This window comes from Procambarus clarkii, chromosome 56 (assembly GCF_040958095.1).
Source record: "Procambarus clarkii isolate CNS0578487 chromosome 56, FALCON_Pclarkii_2.0, whole genome shotgun sequence".
Lineage (NCBI taxonomy): Eukaryota > Metazoa > Arthropoda > Malacostraca > Decapoda > Cambaridae > Procambarus > Procambarus clarkii.
In genome coordinates this window covers 20,058,973-20,079,775 of record NC_091205.1, presented here as the reverse complement: position 1 = coordinate 20,079,775, position 20,803 = coordinate 20,058,973, and the positions used below count along the sequence as shown (strand labels likewise).

Below are 20,803 nucleotides of genomic sequence, written 5' to 3'. Positions count from 1 at the left end.
ACAAGACGAAGCTGGAAAAAGTTCAGAGGTATGCCACTCTGCTAGCCCCAGAACTAAGAGGCATGAGTTATGAGGACAGGCTGCGTGAACTGCACCTGCAAGACAGAAGAGGTCGGGGAGACATGATCACCACATACAAAATTCTCAGGGGAATTGACAGGGAAGTCTAGCAACCGCTTATCAGAATATGTTTGCAAAATAGGTGTTCCTACAGTATACTATTTCATTGCTATAATTCTTCTTAGTTTTGTGTCATTTGCACGCTAGATACATAACAGTACTCACATCTGTGTTAGGTAAGTTCGACGGGCTCACCATAGCTCGTGCAGCTTGGAACTTGCTGTTCCGAGTAGTTGAATCTAAAACAACAACAAAATAAAAGTAGATAGGAAAAAATAAGCGAGTCATTGCATCAAACGACTGAATTTAAAAAAATGGTGCCCAAGAATTACGGCTCGACCCGCAGGCATATTGTTGCTGTTGTTTAAGATTCACTACCATGAACAAAAAGTTACAAGAAGCACGGGCTATGGTGAGCCCGTAGTGGACTTTGCTCATATTTGGTGTGTTTGCACACCAAATATGTGTGTGTGTGTGCGTGTGTTGGGGTGGGACGAGTGTGGGGGGGGTGATGGGTGGCAGAGATAGTGTACGTGCCTGGCAAGGGAAGCGCGCCTACCAGTGTTCCAGTTCGCCTTGCTCAGTACACATGTCCTGCAGCAAGTAGCCGAGAGCTACATGTCTGCAGTATTTTTCTGGCGGTGAGTGCCTTGGTGTTCCCTCTTAATTAAATATACGTTGAGCGGTGATAACGATTCTAAATACTGTATGCCTGTGATGGTTTGACTCATGACAAGCTGATATAAATGAGCAGTATCGCGTTGTAAATTAAATATATTACTCCCTGGTGAGTTTTCCCCACCTGCTCCGCCTCACTGATAGTATCCGGGTCAGATAGGCACGATGGTAAACAAGATAGTGTTAGACTAACTTATTTGTGGAAATCACACACTGTTGTTATGATTCCGCAGAATAATCGACTTTGACACATGCCGCAGCATAATTCTATACCACACTTTCATTCACGGTTACTGTTCTTATTTGTGTATCATGCATGTACTATTAATATTATTAGTCAGAAAATGAGTAGGAGCCGTGGTGTGGGTTCGAACCTATGCAGTGGGTTTTCCCACGCCCACGCTCTAGTGACAGCACTCCAGTGATGCAGTCACCTTAGTCTGGTTACTCTGAATATTATTAGTGTTAATGAGACATGATTACCTCACTGACTATGAGGAAGTGAGGTTTGTGGGTGCCCACTTTGACTCTTGTGATTGGTAGGTGTTGAATGTAGCTCTCGAGGTGTAGGAAGCGGCTTCTCTGGTTATTTCCTAAAAATTTCTTCGAATTAATTGGATTTCTAGATTCTAACGATGACTTTTCTTATTTTCTTTCAGTTACAAAGTCACTATTGTCTACATTGCCTATTCTCTTCAATATTTAAAACGTATTTTTGTCTGCCTCTAGAAGAAAAGGGTAAATATTGGTTTGGAAATATGGTTGTAGATTTATAGAACAGATTACATGGTAACATAATAGACCTGGGATTGCTGGAAGGTTTTAGACGTATATTTGACAAATTCGAGTGAGTTTTGTTTGCTATAAATTGGATTTTCCTTGCATGGGACAGTAAACCTTGTACAGTTTCCTGTTCTTACGTGAGTGGCATGGAGTAAAGAGTAATATAAACTTGTTGCTCACGTAATAAAGTGCTTACTGATTATTTTCTAGAGTGAAGTTTTAACCATACTACCCAGCAGTACAATGGAGGATTTAATGCTCCATAAGAGTCTTCTTTACGATGCGTGCAGTTTGCATAAAGGTTTTCTGATAACTGCAAGAGTGGTAATGTTTGGAGCCACGTCATAGTGGCGCGGCAATGTTGACAGCTTGGCAGTTGTGTTTAGACTTGATACGCAGCACTTGGCGAGTTTAGTTTAATTCATTTATTATGCACCCCATACCCACCGTTTGGGCTGTAGTGTAAATGGTTACAGAGGCACATAATGGGTTCAGGGACTGAACCCCACAACTCATTTAGCTAAGCAAGTTACAAAATTCAGTGCACATCGACACGTCAACACTGGCCTCGAGACCGACTAGAAAGAAGTACAGTCTCTAAGCTAAGTAACAGACATATGTGGAGCCTAGTGTCATGACCTGCCCCTCCCCCCCCCATCCAGTGGGCAACGGTGGGTAGGTTACAATCACTCAGTTACTACCTACAGTTAGCAAACTGGGGATATTTGGCTAAGATTTCTGGTAGCAGATCATTTTGAATGAAATATTGACACATCTCTTGAACATTTGTTTTAGAATTGTCTCTTAATTCATGTATTTTTTCGCACTCACAGTGTCGGTGTGTGTGTGTGTGTGCGTTAATGGCATCAGCTGATGGCTGCTGTTCTTTGTTGCTAGGGTTACTGTTCCTAGGTATGGTTCAGACGTGGATTAATTAATTGATGGATTGCAGATATTTATAACTAATGCTGTGACTACATGGTATTATATATGTAGTGAGAGGTTTACTTTCCCTAATGTGCTCGATGCTAGAAGGCACTTTGAGGGGTAATAATTACATGTCTTATTTTTAATTCTGGAACTATGGAACTGGAACAATTCTGGAACTATCTACTTATAATTCTGGAACTATGGTGTCTGAAACAGTGAAGGAGATAAATGTTCATTTGTGTCTGGAATATAGCAGTGGATGCAACGTTTATATAAGTCTCTGCTGTAGCACACAGCTGTTGCACAGGTGTGTGCAAACTAAAATATTTCTGTTTTTATGCGTTGTGTGTTTCAAAGTTTCCCATGATTTTTTATGGTTCCAAAGTATATTGAAGAGCATCATGTTTACCATTTATGATTCCATAATATATCGAAGAATATGATTTTTCCATTTCGCTGCAAAGTTTGGGGTCATAGTGGATTTTAGGGTTCCTTTTCGTGCAATATAGGAAATTAAACTATGTGATGCGAGTTGTATCATGCGTCGCTTTTGCTAGATGACCTAAAAGGTCGTTGTGGAGAATTTCAAGTGTGCGATTTACAAAGGTCGTCAAATCCTGTTTTCTGTATCGTATTACATATCCTTCTCTTGTTATTCTGTCCTTTCTGAAAGGTTGGTGGTGCTCTATAAGATGACAGTCACCTTCAATAATCTCTTCTCGTCCCCCTGTTTAACAGGAAGAGTGTGAATGGCGAACATAGTTGGAATGTTGAGATGGGTGGTGAGTGGTGTAGCCAGCCACACCTGGACGCTGCTGGTCGCCTCCCTCCTCCTGTATGTTGTTTGGTGGGTCCAGCATCGCCGCCGCCAGCATTCAGTCTTCTCCAAGCTGGGCATCCCATACATCACGCCTCATCTCATTTATGGCAGTAATCACGTCATGCGGAAACCCGGGGCCCTCGCCACTGACATTATCGGTCAATGGATACAAGAGTATGGCAAAGTCTTTGGTTTCTATGTCGGCTGGAAGCCTACGCTAGTGGTGGCAGACTTGGACCTTATCAAACAGGTTCTTATTAAAGATTTTCATAACTTCTCCAACCGTCCAGCGCTTGTAGTGCGCGCCCACCCCGTTGTTGACACAGTTGTTGGCCTTCGGGACCAACGATGGAAGGACGTTCGTGCTATATTGGCTCCTACGTTTTCTATGGTAAAGATGAAGCACATGGCTGGCATTATGAATGAGAAGATTGATGAACTGAACGCAATCATTGGAAAGAAGAGTGCAACAGGCAAGCCAGTGGAGTTGTATTCCACCTTCCAGGGTTTGACGCTGGATGTGATCAGTGAGTGTGCCCTGGCCATGAAGACCAACATCCAGCGTGACCAAGACAAAGATGAATTCTTCGTTGGAGTGAAAGGCTTCTTAAAGAACGCTATCAACCCGGCTATTCTTCTGGCTCTATACTTTCCTGTCTTCGCCAGTGTCATGTCATATGTGAGTAACAAGCTTGCTCTATCAGGGAGGATGACGAATATGGTCGTCAACCATCTCAAGTCTGTCATAGAGGTTCGCCGTAAAGATTTGGACACAAAGTACGTAGACGTGCTGCAGCTGATGCTCGAGGCTGCAGAGTCTCGACAGGACACGTCTGCTGAAGGAGCTGCCACCAATGGTGCGTCCACTCCACTACCGGGTAAAGAGAGGTCGCAACACAAGCTGCTTACGGACGACGAGATCATCGCCAACGCCTGGGTTTTCCTGCTAGGTGGGTTCGAAACGACGGCCAATACCCTCACGTACACCACCTATCTGATAGCAACTCATCCGGAGGTACAGGAGCGACTCTATGAGGAGTTGTGCGACGTCATCAAGGTTAGTAAACAAACTCTAGCCTCTTTTGTTTATATCAGCAAGCTTAGTTACACAGCAGTGGTCTGCTACCCTATTTTATATGAGGGATTACAGGGTATAAATCACTAGCTAGCTATAAGTTCATATAATATCCCCATTGGACAGGATGGTTAGTCTTCTTAGTCTGCACTAGCAAACTCGGGATAGATCACAAGAATATCTGTCAATATCCGTGAGTCAATTAAACGGTTACAAAGCTCAGTGCTTCATGACATGTGGTCTAAAATGACTGAGAACAGGGCATTCACATATAGTGTTGAAAAGTTCTTTGGAGCATGGCGGTAGAGTCGAACCCATTAGACCAGAGTAGATGGTTCTATATAGTTTCCCTGGCTTGGCGCTTTCTATTGATAATTGCTTATTTAACCATTGAACCACGATATGCTTAGAAATAACACAGCCTGGAGTCCATTCAACCTTACCACAGAGCTGATACCCAATCCATATTTTATCAGATATATTACGCTATTGTAATTTAATTGTGTATAGTGGTGAAGGGTGTACAGAGAGTAATCACACATTCTTTATACCCATTAGTATTAAGCTTTAGTCATTAATGTTTTTCCTGCCCGAAACGCTTTGCGTAATAGTGGCTTTAGGCATTGTATGTACTAGCTCTATCTATTAATCCAACAAACTTTGTAAAATCTCTTGTATGTATGTACCTTACCTAAATAAACATTTATTTATTTATTATTTATTTATTTATAACGTGACTGCATCAGTGAAAAAGTACGGCGGAGCCGTGATAAGGGATCGAACTTATGCAGTGGGGGGTTCCCACACACACGTGCTCTAGCGACTAGACCACGACATGGTGTAAGGATTGTAACCTGGAGTACTACTGAACACACAAGTGTTTCCTGAAGCTTTTTACTGAAGCCTGAGTAGAAGCTTCAGGAAACCCTTGTGTGTTCAGTAGAACTCCAGGCTGCAATCCTTATACCTTGTGGTCTAGTTACTAGAGCGTGTGCGTGGAAACGCCCACAACATAGATTCGATCCCTTATCACGGCTCCTGCTGATTTTCTCGATGAAGTGCGTGTTCTAGCTCAAGTGTATAATAATGAAGAGTGTCTTAGCTCTTTTGTATAGTGATTGAGAGTGTGTCCAAGCTCTTGGTTTAGCGATGAAGCGTGTGTCATAGCTCTTGTGTATAGAGATAATAATTGAAGTTCAGTAGAACTTCAGTTTCAACCCTTTTAACCTTGTCGTAGCTCAGTCGATTAAGGCAGTGTCTGGGATGCTCCCGGACGCAGGTTCGAATCCTCGTCACGGCCCTTGTGGATATGTTCATTTAATAATTGAAGAGTGAACCTTTAGTAGACTCAGTACCTGCAGCCACTAGCCATGAGTGTCATAGTGAACGTTTTATCATTTTTAACATTATATTATTTAATGCTTTGGTCTTCTAAATATACATTTTTTTTATCGATTACTTACAAATACAAGTGTTTATTAAACAGTCTTATATTTAAGTTTCCTTCATATTTATCTAATCATAATTATCCATCACATGTTTATTCGTAATTAAAACTCACCCCTGTAATACAACCCCCACTCCCCGCGCCTTAATTGAGACAATACCTTTTATAATAATAATTAAGAAATCTTATGTCCCAAAAAAATTCCCAAAAGATGTACCTGATAAAGAAAGCTCATCTCCTTGAGGTTACCATGAGGTTATTTCGGGGCTCAGCGACCCCGTGGCCCGGTCGTCGACCAGGCCTCGTTGCTGGGCTGGTCAACCATGCTGTTGGACGCGGCTGCTTACAACCTGACGTATGAGTCACAGCCTGGTTGATCAGGTATCCTTTGGAGGTGTTTGTCAAGTTCTCTATATCAAGTTTCAGCAAGCATCATGCTGATGCAAGTTTCATCTCGGCACCATAGCAACGAAGACAGAGGGAATGTGGTCACAATGTACAAAATACTTACAGGTACCGACAAAATGGATAGAGACAGACTAAAAGTGTTTGACTATGACGGCTATGACGATAGAATCAGAGACGGTTGATCACCTGAACCAGCCAAAGAGATGTAATAGTTTCTTAAGCATGGAACTTTCTTAAAAAGTTGTTAAAATAATTTGTCATGGAAAATAGTTCAATTAATGGTTAAGAAGCAGGAGCCAGGTGATGAAGCTTAACCCTATCGAACCCAGACATATGAGAAGAGAAGTCCTCGTCACTATTACCCCGTCCTCTTAACGGGTTCATAGCATGCGGTTCTTACGGTAGCCAAACCTACGTTACAAATATAAACTATTAAGGAAAGTAACGCTCATAAATACATTATCTATGTATCAGATTAGATAGGTTAGGTGGGTTGTTTGATGTTCACCACATTTCTGGTTAGGGTAAAAATGTATTTTTTTTTAAGTGCATATGTCGAGGTTCAGCTACTTGATTTCCACATCATCAGCATTTGTGCTATCTTGCTCCTCAGACATCTTTCAAGGACCCATCACAGCCTTCTGTCTCACACACACACACTCGCACATTTCTCAACTCTCACACTCAGAACAGTGAGATTTCTAACATAAAGGGCGTTATTGTCAATTTGGGTTTTAATGAACATGACGTAGAAATGACATGAAATTAACACCTGTGAGTTTTACCAGCAATTGTGGTTTTAGAGGTTATAGTTTTTATTTCAGCCTACAATGCAATTTTCGGTGTGCTGATTGTTGACTTTAAAAATAGAGGTTGGTAAATATTTTTGGGCTCAGGGACCTAGTTCTTTCCTGTAGAAACAAGACCACATTCAATGCTTCTAGTTGCACGAGTATTAAGAAGAGTTTGTAAGCGGTTACTAGTGTTTGAAATTACACGGATGACATCTGTGTAGCTGATGACATCCTCGCCAGCTTGTGTAGGTATGTTTGTTAATTGTTAGTCTGGATCAATACATTACAAAGCGTAAGGTTGGTCACTCCGCTCGAGGTGCGCCCAATCCAAAATATGCATTAGAACAACTATTTTAATCCCTTATAAATGACTCTGGGCAGTTCAGTTATTAAAGTACCCCGTAACCATTGTCAATGAATATCAAATTATACTAAAAATGGCTATAGTTGTTCAGAGAAGAGTTCACTGTGTAAAATTGAGCTCTTAGATAAAGAAACGCTACACAAGTGATACATTATCACTAAGGCTTGATAAGACAATCGACTTGATAATGGTCCACGACGGACCGAAACGTCGTCGTCTCCTAAGAGCAAATGATGTATACTGCCCATCTTCTGGTGTATGTGTGGTGTTTGGTGATCATTGTCGTTGTTTAAGATTCAGCTGCTGGGAACAAAAAAGTTCCAAGTAGCTCGGGCTATGGTGAGCCCGTAGTGGACTTACCTGGCACAGGAGCGGGGCTGTAACTTGGGATCATTGTCACTAACATTGGCGTGTATCTGCAGGGGGATCCTGACCACCTGACCTACGAGCAGGTGAAGGAGCTCAAGTACCTAGATCAGGTGCTGAGTGAGTCCCTCAGGCTCTACCCACCTGTGGTCACCTTCATCTCCAGAGAGAGTGCTCAAGACTTTAAGGTGAGCTTAAAATATACTTTCTCTATCTGCACTGCCATTCCGGAAGCTCATCCCGCTAATTCATTCCTTCAAGGGTACGTGGCGTGTATAAAGCCATATCCCTAATTTGTGTTTAAACTAACATTGTATACAATATTTATTAAATAAACTAAGTTATCAGAATTATAATTTCTCACACCGAGTCAATTTGGTATTAAAATTTCAATTCAAAGCTCTTCATGTTTTATAATTACCGTGGTTCCATATAGTAAGGCTGGATTGAGCAAAAAAACCGACTGTGAATACAAATGGCATTTAACTTTATAAGTCTCTCATGAGTTAAATTTAAACCAACTAATAATAGCAGATTAATGAGCTCACAGCTCATTTTAAGCTCACAGATATAGAGACGTATGTGTTTTTTTATAGATAATATAAAGAATTCAACAAGAGTCTGTACTTAAAAGAAAATTTTAAGTAGATTAGATGATTAGTTGCAATTACTGATACAATCAGTGTTGCTAGTGCATGGGGCATTACCACAGAGATTTATCTTAATAGTATCCCACCTTCTCAATCTCCCGTCTTCTAGCCTTCTCAATCTCCCATTTTCTAACTTCTCCTTCATTACCTCTCTATGTTTCCTCCTTGTACCTCTCTTCTCGTCTCCTGTCGTCCCTCCCATCCGTCTTGCGTCAAAATATATCGTGCCACGATAAGTGTAAGAATGCATTTAGATTACCTTTAACAGCTTGGTGATATGGTGATCCCTAAAGACATGAGCATCATGGTACCTATCTGGCAGCTCCACCGTGACCCTGAGCAGTGGACTGACCCCGAGACTTTTGACCCGCACAGGTAAGCTCCCATAAATGTTAATCATTATTTCCACACACTAGAAGGCGAAGTCGACTCTCAAGTCGACTGTGACAAAGACATTCTCAAGACAATCGACTTGAGAATGGTCCAGGACGGACCGACAACGTCGTCGTCCCTTCACCTTCTAGTGTCACCATATGATCTGTGGATGAAATATCGACATCTTTATCAATTTAATTTTGTGATTTCGTTTGCCCCTTATTAATTGTTACTCTAAAAGCATACAACAATGTATTGAAGAGTCAGACATTATGAAGATTAAGTATCATTTCTTATTTCATATATATCAAGGAAAACATTCTATAAATTTTAGTGGAGCTGTAGCAGCTGCTGGATCAGGTTTTCGACTTAACACTTAAGAGGACTACAGGATGTAGATACACACTACAGGATACTCCTGTATCCTGTATTGTGTATCCTGTACACATTATTCCTAGTGTGAGTGATATACAAGGAAACCCAGTGAGATACAGGTATACTAGGAGCATAATGGGCGAGAGAAATATAAGAAAAGCTAAGCATACAAGGAAACCTAATTTGGGTCTTGAAAAGAGGAATAATAAGACCTCAGAGGAAGTCTTAGGCTTGCATGAGTATTTAACAACCGGGGGTAAAGCATGCTGTCTTAAATTTGGCAGCTCTTATCTGTAACTCTGTAGTACATCTTAAAGTGCAATACGTGTTAGTTTAGTTCATTTATTATGCACCCCATACCCATCTTGTGGGCGGTAGTGGAAAGGGTTACAGAGGCACATAATGGGCTCAGGGGCTGAACCCCACAATTCATTTAGCAAGTTACAATCTTGATGAGTTAGTTACAAAATTCAATGCACATAGTCACATCAACAATGGGCTCGAGATCGACCCACAAGTACAGTTTCTAAATTAAGCAACTGACATATGTGAAGAGCTAGTGTCACAATTGACATGTTCGTCCTGCACACCGCTCCCCCCCCCCTATCCAGTGGGCTGCGTTACATACCTTGAGGTTACCTTGAGATAATTTAGGGTCTTAGCGACCCCTCGACCTAGGCCTCGGATAGGTTACAATCACTCAGTTACTACCTACAGTTAGCAAACCGAAGATATTTGGCTAAAATTTCTGGTAGCAGATCGTTTTGAATGAAGTATTATGTGTTATATGCATTATATTCCTAATTCCACACACACTGGTATCCTGGCGCAGGTTCTCCTCGGACACTAAGGCAGCGGAGGCGCGCCACCCCATGGCCTACATACCTTTTGGTGCTGGTCCAAGGAATTGTCCTGGAATGAGATTTGCTCAGCTGGAGGCTAAACTGACACTTGCTAGAATATTGAAAAGCTACAGGTATGTTCTATGATGTACAGCTCTTATTTCACTTCTGTTTATAATGTTGGCTTTATTCCTTAAGCTTTAAAATAAAGTACACATAATAATGGAAGTGTCAATGAAGAACTACCAAACCCACTAAAGATGGTGGTAATGAGGTCAATTTAGGCTGTTATGATTGTTGAAACTGACCCTAATTATCTTATCAGAGTGTAATCCAATCTTATTTCCCAATAGGCTGGAGACGTGTGAATCCACACCCAAGCAACTGACCTTTATTATCCCTACTGTGGCTATCAACCCAAAAGAAGGCGTGTATGTGAAGGCTGTACCGAGGGAGCCCACTCCAAAGTTATCTTAGTTGTTTTTACAGTAGCCTAGCCTACACTCACCTTGTTGAACCTACCAATACGTAATAATGACTTTCCTGCCACAAGAACAAATCAAATTTTATATACATTTTTGTATTATGGAATTTAATAATAATATGTATATGGAAATGATGTATTTTATCAGCCTTATTCACTTGTCATGCAGTAGAGTACGTCATTCACTATAGGTTACTGTTTTAATGCAGCATCACCTGCCTGTAGAATACAGGTCAAAACGTGGAAGCCGTAAAGGAAACGCAGTTAGTTAGTTAGTGTAGTTCATTTATTATGCACCCCATACCCATCTTGTGGGCGGTAGTGGAAAGGGTTACAGAGGCACATAATGGGCTCAGTGCTATCTTGTGATAGCTATCTCAAAATATTTAGGAATACAATTTGTTTGTGTTATGGTTTCCCATTGTTGAAGACGGGAAAGCTGGGTGAACAGAGGCGTCTGTGAATGGAGACGTCCCCAGAGGTCTCGCCCTGCCCAGCCTCGAGTCTAATCGGTTACGAATGTTAAATAAATCGTCACATGTGTCTGCATAAAATGGTAAACAGTTGAGGCTGGCCAGAGTGAGCCTCGACCTATTGCTGACAGTACAGTCGCTAGCTGTTGGACCACTTCTCAGTGATCTCTTTCTTTTTTACTATCTCAGTGGCAGCTTCTACATTTCGCTTTAAATTCTTCACCCACGTACTACAAATACAAATAATCGCCAACAGAAACTAAATCTAAAAAAAAAACAGTTATCGTGGTGATGTAAAGCACTCTTTACCACTCTTTAAGGGTGCTTTGAGTTCGTATCCTGGCCAGGGAGGATTGACTGGGCGCCAGTCCTTAACTGTAGCCTCTGTTCCCCCGAGCAGTGAATGAGTACCCTGGTTGTTAAACGATTTGGCGGGTCGTATTCCGGGGAAAATTAGGATTAAGGACCTGCCCGAAATGCTATATTGGATACAAGAGTTGTTACAGTCTTGTATATATGTCTTCTATATGCATGCTAGTGGCTGAACAAGAATGATGAAATTCTTGTAATATAAATTGTGATGACTATGGGGTGCACAATAAACTGCCACTCACAGGATGAGTACGGTGTTTACAATAAACTACTGTATACAAGTATGAGGCACCTAATAAACTACCGCTTATACAGGATAGAGTGCACACCCTTGCCAACAGCGGCCGGTATGTTGGCGTCAAGACTGTGACGTCATGCTCCCTCTGGTGCCAGTGGGATAAAAGTCACATCGTACACAAGACAATTCGTCAACCAAATTTTTTAGAAATATCTCTAACCTAACCTAGCTCAACACAACCTAAACCCAGCTCAACCTAATACAACCTAACCCATGCTAATACAGCCTAGCATAATAATATATATATATGGTTTTAGCAAGCAGAGAATGAGCTTCTTCGAACTTCTTCGAACTGCCCGAAACACTGTGCATACTAGAGGCATACTAGCTCTATCTACAAATCCATCATTCTATTTTTAACTCATATTGTATGCATGTACCTTTACCAGAATAAACATTATCATGATTATAATAATAATAATAATAGTATGGTGTGCGAAGCGACCATCCCCGTGTGAGTGGCCCGAGGCTCGCATCACCCGCTGGGAAAATGGCAGTGGACGACGACTACGATATTCCAGGTTAAACCTTTTTCTTGTATTATTTCTCATATTCTAGGCGTGAAGGACGGTGACTGAGGGCGTCGTGGGGATAGGTGGAGACGTGGGGCTATGCTGGGAGGGATGAGGAGGGCCACTAAAATGGTTAATTAGGTCTTTTAGGTATGCTAATTAGTGGTGGTGCAGTAATTAGCGGTGGTGCATCGAATATAAATAATATATTCCTAGTTTGTATTTAACGTTGTATTTTGTTGTATTGACGAGAAATGTGTTGTATTTTCGCAGAATTGTTGAAAGTATGAAGAGTATAGAATAGAAGTGTGCAGGAAGGAACAGTAGTCAGACCTCCCGCTGGTCTGAACACGCAGGAAATTGTCATTATGAAGTCACACACATTATGTATATATTGTATTTCAACATTTTAACCCATATTTTGGGTAGGGTAGGATAGTTGTAGGGTTTGGTTAGGATAGGATAGTTGTAGGGTTTGGTTAGGATAGGATAGTTGTAGGGTTTGGTTAGGATAGGATAACTTTAGGGTTTGGTTAGTATAGGATAAGTTAGGTATGCTTAGAGCAGCAGTGACAGGGTGATGAAGTGGTACTTTATTTACTTATTTATTAATTTATTTATTTATTTATTTATTTATTTATTTATTTATATACAAGAAGGTACATTGGGTTTGAGAGAATATATAGCATAGTATTTACAATCTTTCTTCACATCTTGGAGAGAGGACATATTGACCGAAGTATTGCACTTTCTTATTAGTAATTGGAGAATAGTCCGAGTGCACCCCCCACTTAGATTATTGCATCCAAGCATGGGGACCTCATCTTCAGTAAGGCACAAGGGAGAAAGTTCAACACTGGGCAACAAAATTAATTCCAGAACTAAGTCAACTCTTGTATCGGGAACGGTCGAGGGCCACGGGGCTAACAACACTGCAGACCAGACGTGACAGAGCTGATCTCATCGAAACTTAAAATACTGAACAGTTTGGAGGATGTTGATCCAGATAATTTATTTCAGGCTATTTCTTTAAAAGGTCTTTAATTCAATGCACTGCCTGAAATGCTATGCGTGTTAGTGGCTTTACATAAATGTAAAAATACCTATCTTTTATGTAATCTCACCAACCCATTGTACCTTCTTGCAAATAAATTATTATTATTATTATTATTATTATTATTATTATTATTATTATTACAATTATTATTACAGTATTAATTCAGATTATTTCTTCAGAAGGTCAGATGTAACACAAACAAGGAGCAATGGTTTCAAAGTCAGGCCACAATGTAGGACTGAGAACAGTAGATGCTTTTTTTTATCTACAGGGATATAAACCCCATGGAACCGCTTACCCGCTAAAACTGTCCCTTAAGGGCATTGCTCTTGTTGGGTGCATTTGTTTAATAGTACTGTACCTATACAATGTTTTGAAATAATTTTGATGTGTAAATACAATTACTTGTATATCTATTTTAGTACAGTAGTCAGCACAGTCTGTTCAAACTGAATTACAGTAAAACCTCAATTCAACAAACCCTGATTCGGCAAATCACCGGTTGGGGAACACACTTTCCATGCTGAATTTACTCACCCGATTCAGTGAACAAGAGTTTGCTGAAGCGGGGGATGTGTGGCTTTGCTTAGGATGTTGGGGACCGAGTTCACAGAGCGAGGAAACATTACACGTAACAGCTGAGGCCTTAGGAAGCCAGTGAGCATATTTAAAACCAAATTCTCTGCTTCTTTCATATTTCCAGTTGCAGAGATTTTTGTTCAGTAAAATATGGGCCCCCTTTTCCTTAGAAAATGAGATTGGGGCTTGGGAGTGGGGAACTTGCTAGATGTGGTTAAAATCTCTCTACAGACAGGCTCTCTTGGTTTTTGGCCTTCATACGACAGGTTGACATTATAATTTTGTTCAGTGAAATCAGTCCATAGATCATGGGGAAATGTTAAGTATGAAAAATGTTAACTTTTAACCACTGCACTGCGCATTGCACCTGAAGGCACTCGACATGTGGTGTAAACTTTTTTAATACTGTATAGCAATATTTTAATGTTTTTAATGGTTTCACTCTGTGATTTGAAAAGAAATTTTTTTTAATTTGGCACTATTTTGACATTTTTCATTTTTTTTTTTTTTAATTTTCAGTTAATGTTAATAATTCATTAAACAGTGGAGAATTCATAGACAAGAAATGTATGTCACATTTGCTCTTCAGTGTAATCGGTGCCAATAGGCTAAATGTTATAATTTGGAAAACCCCAGATACAGCATCAGTCAAGCATCCATCCAGCTCATGGTTAAAAAAAAGTTCCCAAAGATTATGGATATGTTGGATACAGGCCATTGGGTACTGATGGAAAGATTATCACTGCACTGCTTGGATAAATTCAGATAAATTATTCTATATTGGAATATTATAGTTCAGTGCACCATAAGCTGTTTATAGCACATCCAGAAGCATTAAGTAAAGGGGTTCATTGTTCTGATTCACCAAATATTTTACTGAAAGAGAAATCACTGAGCCTAGAGATGTTTCATTCTCCAATTCATTACCTGTAATGTGTTACACAGAAACACAAATTTTTCTATATACTATATTTGACTTTAATTTTAAATTTGTTGTTTAACTGCTTTTAAGTTATATATACATTTTAAATTTTTCAGATACTGGGGCTGTGTTTACTTTTGGCAAGAGCAGGTTTGCTGATAATGCTCCCTCAAAGTTTTGGATAAAAAATGATAAGATCGTAGAACTGGCATGTGGGGATGAGCACACTGCAGTTGTTACAGGTGTGTGGGGGTTTATCTAGTGCCGGTCTGTATTAACCCTCTAACTCTGCACCCTGAATTAGGTTAATTTTCTGGTGCCCATGAAAAAATTTCTTTCTACATTGTAAAATATTGCTTTCTGATGTTAGAAAATTTTTTTAATAATTTTAGTTTGGCTGTAGTGAGATGAAAAAATAATATTAATAATTATTATTATAACTATTTAATTTAACCAAGTGAACAGACATGCATGCATTCAATATATGAACAGTGGTGGATTCATAAGTAAGATGAGTATAATGCTTAAAGTCACTGATGATGATATCAAATTCTGAGACCTAAATTTAATGTAATACATTAATGTTTAATGTAATTATTGTATTAATACTGTATCTTCCTGGTCCTTAAAGTCCTTGAAATATTGCATGGAATGACTGGTTTCTAGCATAGGTGTCCATAAATAGGTGATGCATCTGACTTGATTCCATTTTTTTTTTTCAGTAACACAATTTTTTATTATTTCTAGTAATTATTTCTTATTTTTTCAACTTATTTCCAGTAAGGCAATATGAATTTTGACTTAAGACCCATCTCTGGGAACAGATTAAACTCGTAAGTCGAGGCCCTACTGTAATAATAAGAATGTTATACTTATGAAGTACCTAAAAGATATAGAGGTGTTATAAAATGGATGGTGGTAGCATACAGCTTATAAATTTGTTATTATTAAACGAGCACTCAGGCTGACCGCACTCGGCCCTCTTACTTAAATCTTTGAACATGTTAGATATTAAATCACTGCACATCCTCTCAAGTGTACTCTTAGATATATAAAACTGAACTGTAATGCCAATCCTGATGTTAAATGCTTCCTAGAAGGTTGTAACAACTCATGGGCACCACACTAGAAACAAATATCTGTTTGCCAAGAGTGCGACTTAACCAAACTAGAAATGCTCTGCAAATGAAAGGAACAAATATGTGGAATGACCTTCCTAATCACGTCAAAGACTGCCCATTTCTCAATGGTTTTAAGATAAAATTTAAGTACTGTTCTACCTAATCAACTCCATTTAACCTACCTTACCTCCTAAATGTCAACCTATGTCTTGCTATTTTCAAACATTATTGATCATTGACCAACTTGTACTGTATAACTGCTGATGTCTGCCATGTATAAACCTAAAGAAAATTGTAGCCTGTCTGTTTATTTAGTTAAAATTTCTTCTGCTGTACTGTTGCAATTTCTGTTGTTCCATCCAACATGTAATTATTGTCATTTTTTTGTTTCTTTCTTCCCCCCATTTCAGTTCAAATCATGCTTTTGATCTCAATTAGTTTTAAAGTCTTGGTTTTTAAGTTTTTTTCCCATTTCTTGCCCAAAACTCTGTGCATATTAGTGGCTTTAGGAATAGTATATACACTAGCTCTAACTATAAATTCAACATTCTGTTTGTAACTCATTGTGTATGTATGTACTTTTACCTGAAGAAACATTATCATCATTATAAAACATTATCATTATCAAATGTTTAAATTTAAATTGTTTATAATGTACAGTACTGTACTTCAGAATTTCTATTCTCATTATTCGTGTCATAATTATATAAAGACATGAAAACACGATATTTAGTTGTCTTGATATGCAGTAATTATATTTTTTAGCTTAAGCTTAGTGTCTCATATGTACTTGTTATGAATAAGCTTATAGGAAATTGTGTCCCATTGTATTTTCTTGTCTTACATTTCTTGTTCGTATATTCAGAAAGTGGTCGGGTGTTTATGATTGGCAGTAATGACATGGGACAGCTGGGTCTTGGCTCCACTAAGCCTGTCTACAAACCATCATGTGTAAAAAGTAAGTTTAGCTGCACTTGTTCACCCTCATTTACTTTCCTCTGAACAACCAAATAACTTTGAGAATTTACAGAGATTAAGCTTTTTGTGTCAAAACTTCTGAATCTCCTTTTATTAATATGTGATAATTAAAAGTACTTTTTTGTGCTGTATCTTGATGCTTTTCTGCATTGACATGATACATCAAACACTAATAATAGTGAAGATGATATTTTAAAAAGATGATATGGAAGATATTTTAAATGATATTGAAGATATTTTAAATGAGGTCATATTCCCAAGGGGCTACTCAGTTTGGAGATGGGACAGAAAAAATTAGGAAAGGCAGTGGTGTGGCCGTACTGGTGAAAGAACACCTAAAAGTAAATGAAATAATGATTGCAGATCCATGAGAAGTTGACATAATATCACTGGAGATCTACAATCAGGATGATAAACTAATAATCATAAATGCATATATAGTCCACCACCATGCAACACATGGACAAAGGATGAGCTGGATAATAAACAAGAGGGTTAAATGATCTACCAGATGGAATACAGAATTATATGAACATGTTTGCTGATGATGCTAATAGGGAAGAAGATAAGAAACTTAGGTGATTGTCATGCCCTTCAAGAAAAGTCAGTGAGAGATGCTGCCACCAGGTTGAAGTGAGGTGTAGCGAGCGGGGCTTTGAAATTGACATGTATTAATCCAGACTTCCCATCGGTGATCTTGAATGTAATGTCGTTGGGAATCTGTAATACTTGAGCTTGTACAAAAGCTGTGAAACTTCTTAATTTTTACTGGATAGATTGTATCTATTGCTGCCAAGTACCATATAAAGATCAAGGCAAATGGGGGGGGGGGCATCGACAAGCCGCCGGCTTCCTGTCCCTCATCGAGGCCACTAGGGCTAAGGACCTTCAGGTAAATTAGGTAACCCTATAGGGGCATAATGTCTCCTGTGGTGTATGTCACTCTTGCTTGCCTGCACTTTACAAGACTTCTAGGGACTGAGGACGGTTACACCTATGGTAGTGCCAGAATGAATATGATCACAAGCTGCAAGGATTTTATGTAAAAGAGGAGAAAATATATAATACACTATCCCCCATGTTCATATTTTGACATTTAGGAAGTCATTATCATCCATCTCCAGGACTGCAGTGTATTCAGTAGAAGCATTATCATTTTTGTTTCTTTTCAGCCCTCAAACCAGAGAAGGCTTTACATATAGCTTGTGGACGATCACACACTATAGTTTCATGTGGTAGGTAACTGATGCTTTTTATTTTTTATATAATTGTTATGGTGTGATATTTATGGTTAGAATAGAGTGAACTTAATAAGAGTATGTTGATTGTCTGACTACAGATGAATTAGCAGGTATGAGAATGGGAAAGATTGCCCACTATAGGTGACTCTGAATAGGACAAAACTGATGGCACAGATGCTCCGAAATGCTAGGAAACTTCAGAATGATGATAAAGGTAAGATCTGGTCATTAACCCTTTTGCTATCAAAGAAACGTGCTTCTCACCAAAAAGTTGTTCAGTGTTACAGGCTTAAAACCTGCATTGACAGTATAGTTTCAAAACTTTGTAACATGTCCAGACAGCCTTCAGAATAGGAGTCTGAGTTTAGTACTTGCAAGCATTTGGCAAAGCTCGGGTAAAAACATTATCCGATAAGGTAGATGTAAGTCAATGAGAAGCATTGTAATTACTGTAGTTCCTGTTCCTGATTTGGTTACTGTTATTAATGCTACAATGATTAATGGTAAATATAAAAAGAACACTTATGATCTGATATTGAGTTACTTGAGCTTTCTGTTAGAATTACAGTACTTTCTATTAGAAAATTGGAGACTTAAAAAGTTGATTTTGATATCTTTCAAAATCAGAATGATGTCTCATTTTAATATCTTTACCTACTCTTTTCATTAATATCAGTAATTTTCTTACTATAAATAAAAAAAAGGCAGATGTATTATTTTTGTTTAGTCTTGTGTAGACCTCAAAAAAGCATGGGGGCAAAAGATGATGACAAACAAAATAATAAACAAGGGAATTGGTCAAGGATGATAAAAGGTTGTTTAAAATAGAATTTGAAGAAAGCTAAAAAACTAAATGATAAAAAGAATAAAGATATTTTTTTATAAAAGGAGTTAGGACTCAAAATGCTAGTGGAGTGAAATCTTAAAAGCAACTGACTAAATCATTAGAGACAGGTGGAGATGGTCCAAATACGGTGAAATAGGTTTAGGAAAATGTTATGCCCTAATATATATAGTGTAGACTAAAAACATAAGCCAAGTAATGTAATGAAATAACAAGACTGAATATTGTTGCATTGTCAGAAACAAAAGTGGGGAAATGAATACTAAATAAGGTAATATTTCTGAAAGGCTACTCCATTGGGAAACGAAATAGGGGAAAAAAAAAAAGAGGGAAAAAGGTGAAGGAGTTTGGGTGTATTATGACGAATGAACATTTATACATAAAGGTATAGACACTTTATGATGTGGATATTTAAGTAATGCAAAGTCAAACCCCATCAAGGAAAATGATCAAAAAGACTAACATGATGTAAACTTAGGAAATTCATAAAAATGATTAGGTAGGTAATGCAAAAAGCAGATCATGGTAAAGCATAAAGCCAGGCTGCTGTTACTGGGTGACTTTAATGTAAACTCTACAGAATTGACTTCAATAATGTATCTCATTTACCATGATAGAAAAGAGTGGAGAAGGTTGACTTTAAAAAGAGAATGTTATGGGAAATTTAATAAATTCTTAGCTAACTTTGACAGAGTTTCTTGCTAAGAGAGAAGAGAGGAGGCATGTATACAAAATTAAAAAAAAATCTGTAATGAAGGCACGAAAAATCTTTATACCGAGACTGAGGATTGGGAACAAAATTGGTTTAACAGAAGTTGCAGTTGTGTGGTATGATACCCATTCTTGTAATAAAAATGTTGGTGGGAATTTATGTTATTGCATTTTATTAATTATTTACTTCAAGGAGTAAGTATTGTACAGTATTTTATTTGTATTTCATAAAGTAATAATTACGTACAGTGCTGTATAACTTTTAACAATACGGTCCCTAAATGGGTAATAAACAAGTTAAGTTCCAGGTGAAGCCTCTTTCAGTGCGGTAGTTCGTTCACTTGATGGAAAAGGAAAGTTGTTTACAAATAAAAACACTTGTAATAGTGGTTATTTAACACTTGTTTTTATTGTTACAGAAATTTTGCATAAAGTTTCTCCGTGAATTCTGTATGAGGTTCGTGTCTTAAAGTTAGTCTAAATAAAGTTTTTTACAACTAATATTTTATTTTAAATCAGTAAACTGCCCTGTTGGTTCTGATCCCTTCTAAAAATCTTGGTTTAGTATAACTTCAGTATATTCAACTGTTTATTTTTGTTATAATGTATGAATTAAATACTCACTCAATTTGTGGTATAGTATTATACCGAGCCAGTTTGCATGATGCTAGAGATGGCATGTTTTGTAGGCTTGAACACTATAACAACAGGCCTGTGGGTGTTCTGTAGGCATAAGTTTTATAGTGTACATACTTATAGAATAATTAAATGCAGGTAATTCTGTGAATTGATCCCAATTTTCCCTGGAAAGACTTGTAGAAAAAAGAAGTTTTGTTTTTTTGCATATTCATCTTTCCCTTCAGCCATTTTGATGGTTCTTTGCACACTCATAATCTCCACATTATACAGTATATTGTATAATATTACTGTATAATATATAGTACTGTATACAGTATACCTGTATTGTCCTCTCCAAGCATTTTATAGTTCCCCCTTGTTTGATTTTCAGTTTTTCTTGTCAATTTTACTTTCCTGTTACAGTGGAACCTCGAGTGACGAGCAGCTCCAGTTACGAGCATTTCGAGTAACGAGCAAGCCACTCGCAGAAAATGTCTTGACTGACGAGCTTTCGCTCGATTAACGAGCATTCCCGCTGGTTCTCGTACACCACTGACGACAGTTTT

At 38.5% G+C, this 20,803-nt stretch overlaps 2 protein-coding genes across 2 annotated transcripts in view; both read left to right on the top strand.

The window, feature by feature from the left end:
- Window positions 1–614: 614 nt before the first annotated feature.
- LOC123770692 (cytochrome P450 3A4) lies at window positions 615–10,643 on the top strand. The gene is made up of 6 exons (XM_045762795.2): window positions 615–761; window positions 3,250–4,388; window positions 7,842–7,973; window positions 8,704–8,810; window positions 10,018–10,161; window positions 10,381–10,643. Exons 2-6 carry the CDS (start codon window positions 3,261–3,263, stop codon window positions 10,502–10,504), a joined length of 1,635 nt encoding a protein of 544 aa, XP_045618751.2. The 5' UTR covers window positions 615–761; window positions 3,250–3,260; the 3' UTR covers window positions 10,505–10,643.
- Window positions 10,644–11,487: 844 nt separating this feature from the next.
- The window catches only part of LOC138353103 (X-linked retinitis pigmentosa GTPase regulator-like), a 31,016-nt gene continuing 21,700 nt past the window's right edge, over window positions 11,488–20,803 (top strand). Inside the window, exons 1-4 of the mRNA XM_069305826.1 lie at window positions 11,488–12,175; window positions 14,841–14,966; window positions 16,711–16,803; window positions 17,996–18,058. Of these exons, the coding sequence (XP_069161927.1) occupies window positions 12,145–12,175; window positions 14,841–14,966; window positions 16,711–16,803; window positions 17,996–18,058 (313 nt within the window). The 5' untranslated portion in view covers window positions 11,488–12,144. The remainder of the gene's footprint in view (window positions 12,176–14,840; window positions 14,967–16,710; window positions 16,804–17,995; window positions 18,059–20,803) is intronic.